We start from the raw sequence: 18,088 nt of genomic DNA, 5'->3' as shown, positions 1-18,088 counted from the left end.
ATTGCGTTACTCCCCAAGCCTGGTTGAAACTGAAAAATGTGTACTACAAAATGCCTGAAGAAAATTGTCTTTTGATGGGAACTTTGTAAAATGTCTAAGCAATACTGCATGCAGTAATGCATTTAGTTTTGTGCTGTTCCTGCCTAAGGGTATCTCTCCCTGTCAACATAAATTCATACAGAATATGATTGACAAGGTGGATCCCGCAAAGAAAATGTGGGAAAGCATGAATATGTGGGTTCAATGGCAAGCAATGAAACAGTAACAGCAATCCTACACAACTGAAATAGTAAATTCCAGCCATGACCATTTTACCCATGTTTAGTGAAACTAATATTAAAAGGGTGTCCTAAGTATGTTGTATATTTGAATTTTTATTATATTGTAGTTGTTGTAGAGGGCAATCACATTTTTTGTGACACAGCAAGACCCTATGAACAACTACAGTATGCATTTTATATACTGTTCCGAATATAGTAAATCATTATAAGATACAGTAAATCAGGAACTGAATAAATACTAATAAAAATATAAAGATAATTAATAGAAACATCTAATACTTGAATGGATACTTAGAAGGTCTTGGTAGAGGTATGTGGTTTTGTCATTAAATCTAAAAAATACCTTTTTACAGAACTTGTGAAAGAATTCCACCTGACCTAAAAAAGAGAGAAAGTACAAAACTCCAAAATAGTTGTACCCAATTGAGATTCCCCAAGGCTGGTTCATCCCTGTTTTCACACACTTGCTATAATGCTCCGATTCCTTTGAAGACCTTGATTTGCTGGTGGGTGTGTTTCAGGAGGAGCTAAATATTGCAGACTTTGGTAACTCTGTTGTAACATACCCCACGAGTAATTTGCTGTAGGGAAAAGAAACCCACTTACTGATGTTGACATGCACCAACTGTTCCCACGTTCCCCAGTACAATTTCGCCTCTCTATGGCCGAGTGGCACTAACTGAGATACTGTTTCTTATCCACGTATTGACATCTTATCTCTCCACAAGGCTATGTGGAGAAGGGAGATACTTGGAACCTTGAATTTCGGCAACAAAAATCATCACCTTAACACCAGGACATTAATGATCTTTCTTCTTTAACCACAAAGCTGAACAGAATGGATAGCAGCAGGCAAAGTCACAGTCAGTGCTTAAGAGTTTGAGAAAATGGTCTACCCACAGTGCTGGAAATGGCCATAGAAACGGCCAACAGTAAGGCATTAATAAATTGCAGGCATAATAACGAGATACCCCGAGTCTCAAGTCACAAAGCTGCTCTGATAACTCTTGGAGAGTGGGTGGCAAACTTGATTTGAATGTGTCAAATCACATTAACCATTGGGAAAAATTATCCATTTGAAGCAGAGGGAATATTTAAAGACCAAGAAATGAAACTGAGAATGTGAACATTAACAATATTTTTGAGGTTAGGATTACTGCAGGTGTCAAAAGTAACAACTGCATTAAAAAGGATACACACTTCATTGCACCCTAGTCCTACTGCTTTGTATTTTCCAGATGGTTTTTTTTTTTATCTTGATAATCTTGATATTTTGTACATTAAAAATGACTTTATAAATCTTAATGCAGTTGTTGTATATTATCTGCATTGGCCTGATGTCATGCAAACAGCACAAACAAACAAACACAGAGACAAACAGATTATCTTCTAGTGCCAGACTGTCATTATCAAACAGTATATCAGTTCACACAAAATTTCATACAATAACATTTAATTGCATCAAATAACAGTCAGAATAAATCTACAAAACAATATCCTTAAAAAACCCAATTTGAAAGTGCAATCCAAACTTACTCCCTCCCTTCAGGAGCACAGACATTGGCAGTTGCTATAGTGGCAGCTAAAAAGATTACTCTTTTCCATTATTTAGCTATGGCTTATGTCCAGCTCAGTCCCATAACTGCTGGGGGAAGGACAGCATGAGACTTGAGAGCCGTGATATGAATAACCATGAGTCTCACAGCTGCACTCTGCTTTCTTCTAATAGCATTTTCTCAAGCCACAGGGATGTTTACACATCTGCCCTCAAAGCTTAAAGGCACAGAAGGTGAGAGAAATACACTGCAAAAAAGAAAATGCGAAAAAGTGTAACACAGGGGTTTTTTTCCTGTTATATTGTGTATTACTGACATTACTTCCTGCCTGATGCTCCTTGCTTACATTTTCTGCCTTCCTCTTGCCTTCTAATTCAGCTCTGAACACCTAGTTTGTTTGTTCTTTTGCAGTTTTTTAAAATATTGGTCCTAGTTTCTGGTTCCAAGTTCTCATCATTTTCCAGGTGGTGATTAATGTTTATTAGGATTCCTCCATCAGGAGGAAACCTATTGTTATTGTTAAGCCGAAAGTATGCTTCACTTTTGAAGCATACGCTAGGAACAGCGTACAGTACGTGTGATGCAAATTTTGTCATCAGCAGAGTACGCACATACTGTATGCGCGCCGCCAGATTTTTCTAACCGAGCATAACATACTTTGTACGCGCAGGTCACACATGTACATTTAATTCTTTTGCATTATTTAGTTCCACAAGGTGGCAACAGTGACCCAGGGCCGTTGATTCTCAAGGTAATCGAAGAAAAAAAACGTAATATACGAAGAGACGGAAATGAATGAAAGCTCTTTTCTGGTTGAGTGGTCGCACAGGCCATCTTCTCTTTCTCTCTTTTTTAAATTTCTTCTTCCTCTAGTAACAACAAGGGAAGCAGCATGTCTTTCTTCTCCATTGTACTTCGTGTTGTTATTCTTCTTTATTGTCGTCCTTCACACCAAAAGACATGCGTTACTGCTCTGTATTGAGTCTTGTAGGCCAGGAGGGGTAGTGCAAGTTGTCGTAATGCGCATGCGTCGACCACCTGTGTACGTGTACATGTCAAATCGAGTATACTTTGATCTCTGCGGACTGTGTACATATGCTAGTGTACACATAAAAAAAACTAAGTATACCAGAGGCTTTAGTATTCTTCTTTTTCTTCTAATTATTATTATTCTCTTATCTCCCTAATGTGCCCAATAACTCAAGATCTGAATGGTGAAAAGTTTTGAAATTTGGCACATTGATAGTACAGGACATGAGTAACTCCCACATCACACATGAACCCATACAGGCCACGGCCGCGTACATGATTTTCCCCCTGCCCCATAAGTCCAAAATGTCTGAAAATTGGTATACATGCCTTATTTCTCATGGGGAACAAAAAAGCCATTGGGGACCCATAAAGTCTGCCATGATAGATTTTCCAGTACATTGAAAACTTGTCCAAAACTACAAAAATCTTCTCCTCATGAACCGTAGGTCCGATTGACTTTAACTGTGAGAGATATGTGTGGGATAGATGTCTTTCTATAGCGTGATAAGCAATAAGAAATCAAATAAAAAATTGGCAGAACCATTTACATATTGGTAAATTGACAACTGTTGCACATATTTCTTGTGTCCATAAATCAGTGAAACATTAACCTATGGATTTGATCTGTGCCTCACAGAAAGAGGACACTGCATTATGTGACCATGCGCTGGCAACCTCATATCTCCAAAAACACTGACATTAAAAGGAAATAAAACATTAAAAGTTTAACAATGTCTTACTCATCTGCTAGATGGCGCTGTTTGTCTTGGCTCGAGCCAAAGTAACCTTTGAAAGACAAAATTTATTTGTAGTGTTTATGCATGTAGTAGCCATTTAATGTCAATTTTCATGTCAATTTTGAAATGGTCCACCATCTTGAGGAGGAATATTTCTGCTTGTATTTTCCTTCATAATATGGAAACATGGAATCCTTAATAAAGAGACAACACACTTATCTGTAAACTCAATTTTCTCCATTTCCTAACAGAAAGAGTATATCATGAACTTATAATTTGTACACCATTTCCAACAGATGCATGCGTTTCGAAGAACAATAATCAAATGTGTCTGGTTGTACTCTCACTGTGAACAGAGGAGACGAGGCTCCCCCCCTCCCACCCCATAATCTAAGTGGTGTTCCAGGCAGTTGGCTGTAGGCACTTGGCAGATCTGAGCACTTAGTCTCTTGACAAAGTGACTCTTTTTAATCAATTTGAATGCATCAGCAGCAGCATTAAAAGCCCCCACTCCTTTGCCCCATTGACTCCCCCTGAATCTCAATATTTAATATATCTTCTGAGTTCCAGTAATGGGCCAGATTTATCATGTGTTGAGCAGCTATGATGGGTTGAAAGACGAAATGGCAGAGGAGATTTGGTGACTTTTAAAGGTGACTGCAGTGATTGCACCTCACAGAGTAAGTCTGTTAGCTAGGAGCTCTGTGGAGTCTACATGACCAAATGCTAAATGAATGGCATTCTACAGGACCAGCATGCACAAACCCATCTCTAAGGTGGATCGGAATTCATTATATATATATATATATATATATATATATATATATATATATATATATATACGAAAACCTTAGAGATTTAAATGCTAAATTCAATCAAGTGTGGATATCTGCAGGTGGCAAAGTATTTGCAATTATCATTCAATTCTCTAGGTCATTAATGAAGATTGGATTGCATGAAATATATTGCATTCTACCGATGGGGAAGGACTTAAATGGGAGTATTGTAAATATACAGTGAAACAAAAATCTGTGCCACAGTATCTGTGAAAATGCAGTATGCAAGATTAAACAGATTAAGCATTAATAGTGTTATATGAAAGAAATTGCAAGCCAAGTTTCAGCTGACTGTATGCATGTCGTTGTTCCTTGTAATTAGATCAGATACCGTCCTTAGTGGTTAAAATTCACAGTTTTAATAAAATATGATGACTTTCTTTTATTAAGTAACCTATTATATGCATGACAAGTTTAAGAAAATAAACTCTCACTATATAGATCTGAGTCTGAAACTTTTAAATAGACAGTGATGAGTCCCTAAAGTTTATTGGTGTATACAGACTGCTAAAGTCCTTGAACATTTGGAAAGTTACAGTATCTACACCTTGGCTGTTTGCATGGTGTGTCTGCCCAGTGTAATTGACTCTGGCATAGGATTTGCTGACATTGTCTTTTAGATAACTTGTGGTATAACCACACAGAGGAGGATCACTCAATCTGAAACTGAGGGCTGAGAAAAAGTCCAGTTAATTATTACATGACCAAAATACTTGCTTTGACCCACATTAAATATTTAATTTTAAATAGATTTTCTTATGCATTTTCTATAAACAACTTCTATGCTTGTTTTGACCAATGCAATCATACTACACCCTTTAAAGACATAGCTCCACCGAACGATGTCCCACTTTCCTTCTTCACCAGCACTGTGTGTTCCACCCTGAGCAGGGTGAACACACACAAGGCTGTTGACTCTGATGGGATCCCAGGTCATGTGCTCAGGGTTGGTGCAGAACAGCAGAACAGCAGTCTGGAGTCTTTACAGACATTTTCAACACATCTCTAACCCAAGCTGTCATGCCCTCTCGCTTCAAAACAGCCACTATTGTGCCAGTGCCAAAACATGCTACAGCTAAGGACCTCAATGACTTCAGACCAGTTGCCCTCACACATAATCGTAGCCAAATGTTTCAAGAGGTTGGTCCTCACACATCTAAAATCCTGCCAGCCCTCAACACTGGAGCTCTGCCAGTTCACCTACCTTCCTAACACTTCAACAGTGGATGCCATCACCACTGCTCTCCACTCTGCCATAACCCACCTGGATAATAGTCAATTCCTATGTGAGGATGCTATTTATCAATTTCTGCTCAGCATTTAACACCTTCACTCCAGTCGAGTTGATAAATAAGCTCACACACCTTGACATCAGTACCTCCCTCTGCAATTGGATAATGGACTATCTCACAGACAGACCACTGTCTGTGAAGCTCGGCACTATGACTTTCTCCACCCTCAGTCTGAGCACTGCTGTTGCACAGGGCAGTGTGCTCAGCCCTCTCCTCTTCTACTCCTCTACTACCTGTACACCCATGAATGTTTTTTTTATTGTTATAAAACCATAATCAAGTTTGCAGATGACACCACAGTGGTTGACCTTATCAGTATTGATGATGAAACGTCCTACAAGGACAAGATCCAGCACCTGGCAGAGTGGTGTGCCAGTTAGGGATGTCACGATACCAAAAATCTAGTCATCTGTACTGATACCACCAAAAGTACACAATACTTGATGCCAAAGTCGATACCATGGTGTGGTATAAAAATAAAAAAATAAAAAATGTAATTAAAAACTCTCCTGGAGGACATCCTTCTCTGGCTGATACTGGCAAAAAGAGAGAGAGAGTGCGGGAGAGAGAGGGGGATAGTTTAGTTATCAAACACTGTCTGACAATGACTAATAAAACAGTGGAGGCTACAAGTGCTAAGGTGCACTCCTAAATGCGCGTGCATACACACACACACACACACACTCATACCTTATACTCTGAATGCAAGCATTAGTTGAAATTCACTGATATGGTGGCAGGCCAAAAAGATTTATTAAAACCATTAACATTTCAATAATTATTAGTGACATTAGGCTACATTTTGCTGACAGGACACGGGCTGAATGGCGATGCATGGTGGCCCATTAGGAGGTAGTTTATAACATTGCAATGCGTTTGGGTCGTTAACAAATAACTGGCTATCGCAAACATTATATGGAGCATAACGTTAGCAGGTTTCATGGCCACAATGCCAGCTGCCTCAAACAAACATAATATAGGACTGTCTTTCAGGTGCTTCGCCAAATTTGAGGTGTTTCCTCGCTTTGTATGAAATGAACAATAGCATTGGTTGCGCACTGGCTTCAGAGCATCAATTATATGTTTGTTGTCATCCGCCTCGAATGTGAAGTATTTCCATATTTCACTCCTACCACCTTTCCTCTCAACGAGCTTTCCTCTCTTTTCCTCTCAATGAGTCGGGGCAGAGCTAAACTTGTCACCATCTTCTGTAGTTTTTCCTATGTGCTTGTAGGCGTTCTTCTTCTTTACCACTTGTGGACCGACTAAAACACGCGTATTTGCTGCCCCCATCAGTTCCGGAAGAATTGCATCCTCTGTAACTTCATTACCAACAGTACCTACGCTACTGCAGAAAAACAAGTACCGTCACGTTTTAAGAATGTTGGTACCAACTTGGTACTGAAGTATCGGTTCTCGTGACATCCCTAGTGCCAATAACAACCTGGCCCTCAGTACCCAAAAAAGCACAGGACTTCTGACAGACCAAGAAGAGTCAGGCACACACCTCTATTCATGTAAATGGAGAAGAGGTGGAACGTGTAACTAGCGTTAAGTTCTTGGGAGTCCACATCACTGATGATCTGATCTGGAGCATTAACTCCACTGCCATGGTCAAGAGGGAACAACAGCACCTTTTTTTCAGGAGATTGAGGAAGGCTCACCTATCTCAATAGATACTGGCGAATTGTTATTGATGTACCATTGAGAGTAGGGACCGATACTTCGGTGCCAAGTCTTTACCAACATTCTTAAAACATGACGGTACTTATTTTTCTGCAGTAGCATTAGTACCGTATGTAACGAAAGTACCAAAAGTACCGAGGTTGCAATTCTTCCGGACCTGATGGGGACAGCAAATACGTGCAAGTGTTTTAGTCGGTCCACAAGTGATGAAGAAGAAGAGGAACGCCTACAAGCACACGGGAAAAACTACAGAAGATTAGCTTAGCTTAACAAGTTTAGCTCCGCCCCGACTCGTTGAGAGGAAAGCTAGTATCGGTTTCCGGTGTGCAACCGATGCTATTGTTCATTTCAAACAAAGCGAGGAGACACCTGGAATTTGGCAAAGCACCTGAAAGACGATCCTATATTATGTTTGTTTGAGGCAGCTGGCATTGTGGCCGTGAAACCAGCTAACGTTATGCTCCATGGAATGTTTGAGATAGCCAGTTATTTGTTAACGACGCGAACGCATTGCAATGTTATAAACTACCTCCGAATGGGCCACCATGCATCGCCATTCAGCCCGTGTCCTGTCAGCTAAATGTAACCTAATGTCACTAATAATTATTCAAATGTTCATGCTTTTAATAAATCGTTTTGGTCTGCCACCATATCAGTGAATTTAAACTCCCCCCCCACCCCACCCTCTCTCTTTCCCTCTCTCTCCCCCACTCCCTGTCTCTCTTTCTCTTTGCCAGTATCAGCCAGAGGAGGATGTCCTTCAGGAGAGTTTTTTTATTTTATTTTTTTAATTTTATTTTTATACCACAACGCGGTATCAACTTTGGTATCGAGTATCGTGTACTTTTGGTCGTATCGGTACCAACTACTAGATTTTTGGTATCGTGACATCCCTAATTGAGAGCATTTTGATAAACTACATCTCAGTGTGGTATGGCAACTGCTCAGTCGCTGACAAGAAGGCTCTTCAGTGAGTGGTGAAAACTGCTCAACATATCATTGGTGTCTGTTTACCCTCCTCTCCTCAGGAAGGTGCTATAAGAGCCTGTACTGTCACACCAGCCTTCAGGAAATTATTTCCCCCTGCTGTCACTCTTCTGAACTCTGAGTTAATGCACTCCCCCCGCCTCCCCCCAAAATAAAAAAAAAAGGATTTTGCACAAGGACTATTTATAATTATTGCAGTTTTCTGCATAACTCTTATAGTGTTTTTTTTTTTCTTTTTTTCTTTTTTTTTACAACTCCTACTTTTGTCTGTAATCTTGTGCTTAATTACAACTTTTTGCATTTCTGGTCAGAGGCTAACTGCATTTCATTGTCTCTGTACATGTACACTGCACAATGGCAATAAAGTTGAATCTTGTTGTATCAAGTAAACATATGAGGCCAAAAAACACATCTCTTTCTTGTCTTTCTAGCAAGAATAGAATGGGATGAGCACCTATAAAGTCAAGGAATCATCTCAATTGATAAAATTGTGCTATTTTTAACTTAACTGAGTTTTGACTTAACCCTGAGTTTTGTTAGCCTTTTGGAAAAATATCTAATAAATATGCCTAACGCTATATGTAACAACATCTAGAAACAGAATGTATAGGTAGAGCAGGACTGGAAAATTGGCTTAAACTTTTATATAAATATATAGTAGCTGACTATGTGGATGTAACTATATAATACTGATCTTTATTGAATATAAATTATTTACTAAACAAATAAATTGAAATAAAATTTTTAAATGATATGTTTATGCTAAAGAAATTAAAACAAATAAAATCGAATGGTTTTAAATTATTTTAAGAATCCTTAAATTCGCTAATTTCTATGTAAATAAGAATTAAATAAATTTTAAATGTGCTCAACTAAAATAAGAAACTTTCAGAAATGTTATATGCAATCAAATGCAACCAGTAATTGCCTTTTTTTTTTTAAGGTTGGAAGAGCACAATGAAAATTCCGACCATTAGTATAAAATTAGAGAAGGGGTAAAAGCTCAAAGGTGGCCATAATTGAATACATTGACACGATGATGTGCTTTCGCTTGGGTGCCTGTGGAGACAAAGTCTTTAAATCCAGTCCATCAGTCAGTGTGTGTGTGTGTGTGTGTGTGTGTGTGTGTGTGTCTGTGTCTGTGTGTGTCTGTGTCTGTGTGTGTGTGTTAGTGTGATGCAGACTTTAATACACTGAAAAAGACACTATTAGCATCACATAAATGTATATATAAATAAAATTGGTTTCATTCTGCCCACATTTTACAGTTTTTCCTACATTCTTTTGAATGTTCATTGAATAAAATAAAATATCAGATGCCATGAGTGTACTTGCCATGAGTCACGACAGGCAAGAGAGAACCAGAACTATAATCAAGCAGCTGTCTATATTGTGTTATGGCAAAAGATTAATTTCTTTGCTTTTAAATGAAAAAATTGTAATCCTGATAGTATTCCTATTTCTTTTTATTTATTTTTTACAAAATGTACCTGTAATCTGATTACGTTGTTTTTTGACGTAACTGTAACAGATTACAGTTACCAGTTTTTTGTCTATTGATTACATAATGCCGTTACATGTATTCCATTACTCCCCAAGCCTGCCTGCGAGTAAGGCTAAATTCATATACTTAAATAGTTCTTTACTTTATATAGTTCAGCTAGAATACAGTCTAAACAAAAACTCAGAAGAGATATAATTAAGAAATTCAATGGAGCAATGCACGAACAGACTGGATTCTTAGGGAAATGGTTTTCATAGAACAGTAATTCTCTGAGGAGAAAACAGAGTGAAAGCATTACCTGCAATAACTGGACTCCTGGAGCTATTTCACTTTAAACGGAACATGTTATAGCTTCCTTACTCAAACCAGAAATGTTAATGTGTTGATGAACCTAGAGTAGAATGCTAATGCTTTGCAGACCATGAATCTTTTTTTTTTTTAAGCCTGAAATTCTTTAATTTTGTTACCAAAAAATAACAAAATTAACAAAATGTAACCATTAATGGTTATTTGGTTGTCCCGCTTGTGGAACCATTAAAGGTTTGTTAAATAATTCTATAACAGAGGATAATTTCCCTGTCAGGGTTCCAAGTTGTTAGCCATTTGTTGTTAGCCAGGCTAAGAACCATTAAGAAGTCAGAAGACTTTTTTCTGTGAGTGTGCCACGTGCCTTAAAATGCCTGACAAGTGTTAAGGGGAAAAAAAATAAACACTTACCAATAATTTTGAGTTTGGTTCAAACACTTCCAAGTATATATATATAAGGATTTTTTAGGGGTGCTTTATGAGTTTGTTGCATAATTAAAGGGTTCTACTTGGAAGTATTTCTAACAAGAAATGACTTTGTCATAGGGTCATACATAGTTCACCCAGAGGGACTACTGAATAACTTTTAAGTATTCTACGTTTTTAAGATTGTATGGCGGACTGTATGAGCTGGACTGATGGTGAAATTATTTTGGATACTCCTGTTGGCTAAGAAAATAAATTACATGAAAGAAGTTACAACTTGAAGTTAGAAGAATCATTCCTCATTCAATGTTTCTCTTTACATTCTGCAGGAAATGTATGTATATCACAGACAGTTAAAATTCCTCGTGAGCCAAAACCAGGAGAGTTTGACAAGATTATCCACACCCTTGGAGAAAATTCTAATGTCAGAGTGGTCATAATATTTGCAAATGAAGATGATATAAGGTGAGTACAAAAAGCTACAAAAATGACGTAACCATGACAATGTAGACATCACATTATTTAATGTGGCTAAATGGACAGGGATTAGCAGAGTGGCTGGATTACAACAAGATAATAACAATCTTCACTTGCCCTAGATGTCTACACCTAGTCCTTTAAGAGCTAGGCATCTAGTTAATTAGCCTAGATCTGCTGCTTCTGCACCATTGCAATGCAATGCGGGTGAAGCAGCAATCATGTACAGACAAACCACCCACAGTCATATCTAATTTAGTAGATTTTTTTGAGTGCTAAGCACCTAGAAATATGTACAAAATACAGCAACAAACCTTGTTGCATGTATGATACAAATTCTGTGTTATGCAAAGACTTTGTGTTTTGCCAGTCCCACTTCTTTCCCCAGCATTAGAACTGTGTAGTGGTTTACCATAGCAGGGTGAAGCCACTGCAAATCATTATGCAATCTGACACAGTGGGTGTGGAATAGGCAGAAATTACTGTTGGAGTTTCTGTGTGAGGCACCAACTGTAAAAAGTCTATTACTCTTTTATTACTCTTTTCAAGCTGACCTTTTTGGTAACATTTAGAAAGCAATTCATGTTAATAGTGCTAAGTTTCAGTGCAACGTTTGGCTGTATAATGAAAAATCACAGATTACATATAAATGTAAACTAGTAATAAATGATAAATCTAAACCTAACTGTTAATTTAAATGTAAATGTAAAATTTAAATGTAGGAACCATTTAGGAATTTGCATACTTTATAATCATTTGGAATTTTAAATCATTTAACATGTGTATTTAAGGTTTATACATAACATTTAGATTTAATGTGGGGGCACATGGGAGCCAGTTTTCCAAGTAAAGCAGTTTCCTGATGGCTCTGGCCATCAGAGGAGAGAAAGACACCCAGCGCACTAGTGAGAGGCCTTAGGGTAGAACTTTGAATTAGAATGCCGGCCATTGGAAGGCAAACCTTAAAAGCATCTGTGTTCTAGGGCATCACACAGGTACACTCATGCACACTGATGCAAGCTAGTCCTACGGTTGCACAGCATGGGTTACATATGAGAATCTTAGAATATGCAAAGGGACAATCTTTAGGGACCAATTCAGTCCTCTAAAAAATAGAATTGGATGGAAATCACCATTCTTCTAAACAGTGAAGTATGTTAGAATAATTATTTGATTTGAACTGTAGTGTCTACCTTTTTGATCATGACTCTGGCCAAGAGCTTCTTGCATCAGACCAACTTTGTTGTGGTCTGATATCAATGAGGCCTTGAGTCCAGAGAAGGTGGGAATTGGAGTTTGTATCCCTGTGACATTGTAATCAGGAACCACCCAAAGGACAGTGTTGTAGGGGTGCAGTTTGGGAGTCATTCAGATGCCTGCTAGGGGCCTGAAGCATTACTCTCACTACTGAAGCCTTGTGTGAGGCAAGCAGAATCTTTGTGGGCATTGGAAAATGGAACTGGGTAATGGTGACCCAAAAAGGTCATGTGGACAGTCTGTTTGGCCATTCTGGTTTTGTGATTCTAAAACCTGTACTCTCCTCCCCAAGGCTTCTTTGGCAACAGACCCAAAGAGTGACTCTGGCATATCAGCAGAGAAGATATATACACCATGTATAAACTAGGTTAGTGGACAGTTACTCCACATAGTCACCCTAAATCCTTGCCTAGGTGTCCTTCTGCTAGGAGTTATGGATCAGCTCCACCATATCATCAACTTTGTAGAATGCAGTGATTCTTCCTATGCTAGCAGTAAAATGTCTAATGCGCTCACATGATGAAATATCAAAAGTTTCCAGAAGAGCTTAATCAGTGCATCTGTATTCAGCACTTAGGCAGCACACATCTGATGTAGTGCTTCATCTCATGAGACCACCAGCAATGCAATACAGGCATCAATGGCAGACAGTCCTGACCTGCTTGTGACCCTTCATATTAGTTAGAACATGCACCACTGTTCAAATACTCAGTTAATGGTCCTTTGTGGTAATAAAATCGTTGCACTGTGGCATAGTAAAATCTGTCACAATCAGCACTATGAAAAAAAGCTCATTCATTCTGTGGATTGTATAGCACCATCCAGTCTCCCTCAGGCCACCACCATTTTAAGAGTGGTTGCCATAGTTAGTTTAGAGCCTGTCAGTGGCACCTGTGAGCTACCAGAGGCCAACCCAGACCCATTTTTCCATTTTTGCTGAGGGTGGAGTTGAACGTGGCAGTTCAATTACTGAGTCATTATCTGTGTGGAAAAATCTCCCAGATTACAGCATTATAGTGCATCTTTAAGATGGTTAATGCTGTGCTGGTGCCTGTCTTCAGCTTCCAGAGGATTCTGACACCTGCTGTACAAGTGTGAGTCTTGTAGCATGGTGCATTTAGTGTATCAGGAATAAATGAGTGAAATCCTACCCGAATTAAAAGAATGAGGGGTTTTTTATTGTGTGAAGAGGTGCCAACTTTAGCATGTTTCCTGAAATCCATTTAACCGACCAGACTCACAACTTAACAGCATATGGTAAGGCAAGGGAAAACCACACGACCATGCAAGCAGATACAAGAATACTCTGAGTGGATAACCCTTAGAGAGAGCATGACCTGGTGGGGTGAATAAAAGAAAACCAGACTCCCACCAAAGTTTTCTGTAATCTGGCACATCGTCAAGGGTATGCTGGTTGGCTAGACAGTGTGAGATGGGAAATTCTCTAAGAAGATAATGCAGATGGAGATCTTGCTGCTTACTGAACAACATAATAAACCAAATTCCTAGAGATAACTAGCAAACAACATGAGTTATAGACAGTAAGGCTAGCAATGATAACTTGATACTGGTGGGCACTAACATTTCACAAGAATAGGCTCACAATATATAAAAATACATTCATTGAGTTAGAAGAGATAAGGAGATATGGTTATTACCATGATAACTGAGGCTCTGGAGGTTTGGAGGTGTGAAATAGAGCTAGTTATCCACAGCAGAGCCAAATTTTCATTAGGAAACTGCTGCATTATGGCTGCAATTTCACTCACAGCCGCATGTTTTATCACTTCAGCAAGAGTTCCAATTATACCACATTTAATCCGTTGCCCATGCCATTGAGCATACAGCAGTCTTCAAATTTAATATGTACATTTAGAATTTGTATTTAAATATTTACCACTATTTTACTAAAAGTTTAGTAGTTTTTCCAGCAGACATTTTTAAACATTTAAGCATTCCCATAAAAGTAGAAATTAATTTAAAATAAAAGTATTACATTACTTGTAAACATAAACATGTTTATATGTACATAACTCATAAACACTAACTCTAAATCTTAAAATTAAATGTCAATCCTAAATGTAAAGGTTAAAAATACAGTTAAATGTAGATGTAGGATTCAAAATCTAAGATAAATATGCTTAGAAAGTGTGAAAATTCCTACACAGAATGGTTCCTATATTACACATTTATATTTAGATTTATTCGTATGAAAATGTAATAAGTATTTACATTTAACATTTACGCTATTTACATTTATTTGGAATATGTGATTTTTCAATCATGTTGTATGGCATACAACTGCAAGGAAACTTAACACTGTCATTTAACATGAATTGGAATCACCCTAAATAAAAAGTATAATTTTAGAAATATTAAATCTCTGAAAAGTATAATTTTAGAAATAATAATGTTTTTAAAAAGTCAGCTAGAAAAGAGCTGACCTTTACATTTGGCACTCATATTTGTGTAACATTAACACAATAATTAAATTCTAGCTAACAATAGATATTTCTTAAATTTACTTTTGGTAAATAATTCTTAATTTTGTTACACAAAAACCTTTATTTATTTATTTATTTATTTATTTATTTATTTACATTTGAGAACACACTATTAGAGGCTTCACTGTTGATTGATGAGCAAATGCAACTCCAATAGTGCACTGAAACTTGATTATTTGTGCCAGGAGGTCAGTGGGGGTTTCTGTTCTATATGCAGGAGGAACAATGAAGCATGCTAGACATCCTTTTTTCTTTTAACATCAATCAATCATTTATACCATGATATTTTGCTCCTTTCACTTGGCTGCTTCACTGTCATTGTACAGTTATCTTGGACGCTAACTTAAGTTAGCTATATGGTTTATATATATATATATATATATATTATAACCATATGGTTATATATAAGTGAGTGCATTTGTCATATAGCTTCTTTTAAACTTAGTATTGTGGCCCTTCTATTATTACAAAATAAAATCCTGCATGCATTAATTCATCATTATACTAGAACACAGGTGAATTCTCAAATCAGTGGGTGCTGACATACTGTATATATTAATTATATTATTGTTCTCATTTCAATATGTTATCATTTTTATAGTTGCTCATACACAGGGACTCTCTCTCAAATGGATGCTCCGTATAATCTAAGGTTAATAATATATGTTGTTATTTAACACAGAAAAATGTATAATTGTTGATATGGTAAAGCTTTCTTTTAGGAGATGTTTATTTCATATACAATGCTTTGAAAAGGTATTTGCCGGTTTCTTCTGTTTTTGTGTATAACTCATACTAAATAGTTTTAGATCTTCAAATGAAATACAACATAAAACAAAGGCAACCTGAGTAAACACACAATACAGTTTTCATCACCGATGTGAAAAACTAATTGTCCCCTTAAACTTCAAATCTGGTTGTGCCACCTTTAGCAGCAATAACTTCAACCAAACGCTTCCGATAACTGGAGCTCAGTCTTTCAGTTACTTCTAGGACTAGGACTTACTCCTATTCCTTGGATCATTGTCTGCTGCATAATCCAGTTGCGCTTGAATTGCAACTTATGGACTGAAGACCGGACATAATTTTCTGGTACAGAGCAGAAATCATATTTCCCTCTATTACAAGTTTCCCAGGCTCTGAAGCACCAAAGCATCCCCACACCATCACACTTCCACCACCATGCTTGACCGTAGGTATGATGTTCTTTTTGTGGAATTCTATGTATGGGCTACACCAGATGTATCCGGACCCCTGTCTTCCAAACAGTTCCACTTTTGACCCATCAGTCCACAGAACTTTCTCCCAAAAGGTCTGAGGATCATCAAGATGTGTTTTGGCAAAATTCAGATGAACTTTAATGTTCTTCTGGGTTAGCAGTGGTTTTCACCTCGCCACTCTTCCATGGATGCCATTTTTAGCCAATGTCTTTCTAATAGTGGAGTCATGAACAGTAACTTTATTGATGCAAGAGAGGCCTGTAGTTCCTTTGATGTTGTCCTTGGCTCTTTTGTGACTTCCTGGATGAGTAGTTGCTGTGCTCTTTGAAAAATTTTGGAAGGTTTGCCACTTCTGGGAAGGTTAACTACTGAGTGAGTTTTACCATTTGGAGATAATGACTCTCACTGTGGTCCTTTGGAGTCCCAGAGCCTTTGAAATAGCTTTGTAACCCTTCCCAGACTGATGTATTTCACCTTCATCCTCATAATTTCTGGAATTTATTTCAATCTTCATGATGTTGAAAAAGTTCTATTTAAGAGTTGAATTGATTGAACAGAGTTTGCAGTAATCAGGACTGGTTAGGTCTAGTCCCACAGAACCCCATTATGAATGTAGTTTCATAGATTTGGGGAATTAGTAACTACAGGGACAAACACATTTTCACACAGGCCCAGTTGGTATTGGATAACTGTGTCACGAAACGGGAACGGAGGCGGAAGCAATTGCAGTTTAGAGCTTTATTGAAGAGGCAGGTGGACAAATCCAAATCGTAATCCAAAGACGTAGTCAAGAACGGCAAGGGGTCAGGCGATCGGCAAACAGGCATATACTGGGCTAGGCAGGAATCGAAAATCGAGGTTACAGAAAACGGGGTCAAAAGCACGAAACATGAAACATGAAACTAAGACAGGGAACTGAGAGCGGAAAACACCAGCATGGACAAAGGGAACTAATCTAATGTAAACTAACTAAATCTATCGGGGTACGTGACATAAACTAACTATTATCGAACTATATTAAATATAACAACTATAATACTCTGCAAAGTGTACTCTGAGGCGAGGGGTATATATCCCAAACATAATCAGTGTTAAGTGCTGACAGCTGGAAACAATGACAACACACCCTCGAACAACAACCAATTACAAAACAGGGAGGAGACAGAACAGAAACAAAACAAACGCACGTGTCCATAGTAAACAATGTCATAGCTGTCAACATTCGAAGAGTGTGTGCTCGCTAAGTACTCACACACCTAACTCGTGCACGCATGCCCTCCGACACTCAAAGCGCGTGGCAGGCTGCAGCTCTGTCTAAAGGGGAGATCGTGACAAACTGTTTTGCTTCAATGAATAACTATCATTTAAAAACTGGATATTGTGTTTGCTCAGGTTGCCTTTGTTTTATCTTAGATTTTGTTTTTATTTCTGAAACAGTTTAGTATGAGATGTGGGCAAATACGTCAAAGCATTGTATGGAATGAGTCTCATACTGTATGTAGAAGAAGTCTCAGGTGTTGCAACAGTCAGGTTACCATTACGGTAAACATCTGGGTTACGCATGTAACCCTGTTCCCTGAGAAGGGAACGAGACATTGTGTCAGCTTCACGCTGTGGGAAGCGCCCTCACGCGTGACCGGTATCTGAAGTCTATGTAAAATCACTCTTCTTTATAGGCTTGCCGTGGTCAGGTGACATGGCATATTACGCATCGCGTGACTATAAAACGGTGCCTGTAAACCAGCTTTTTTTTGTCTGAAGTACAGACGCAATTTACAGGCATACCCCAGTATGTCAAAGGTACGCAATGTCTTGTTCCCTTCTCAGGGAACAGGGTTACATGTGTAACCCAGATATTCCCTTTCAAAGGGAACTCAACATTGCGTGAGCTTCACGCTGTGGGAACCACTCCGTCATACTGAGGGTATGGCCTGTCACAGAGGCTCCATCAATAGGGGTGTGACTGGCCAAAATGGTGGCCACGTAG

The 18,088-nt window shown here is 38.2% G+C and overlaps 1 protein-coding gene across 1 annotated transcript in view; it reads left to right on the top strand.

Moving 5' to 3' along the window:
• The window catches only part of LOC128615221 (metabotropic glutamate receptor 4-like), a 103,803-nt gene that overhangs the window by 53,124 nt on the left and 32,591 nt on the right, over positions 1-18,088 (top strand). The window contains exon 3 of the mRNA XM_053637115.1: positions 10,973-11,108. Within this exon, the coding sequence (XP_053493090.1) occupies positions 10,973-11,108 (136 nt within the window). The remainder of the gene's footprint in view (positions 1-10,972; positions 11,109-18,088) is intronic.

This window comes from Ictalurus furcatus, chromosome 11, assembly GCF_023375685.1.
Source record: "Ictalurus furcatus strain D&B chromosome 11, Billie_1.0, whole genome shotgun sequence".
NCBI lineage: Eukaryota > Metazoa > Chordata > Actinopteri > Siluriformes > Ictaluridae > Ictalurus > Ictalurus furcatus.
This window is presented reverse-complemented; position numbering and strand designations above follow the sequence as displayed.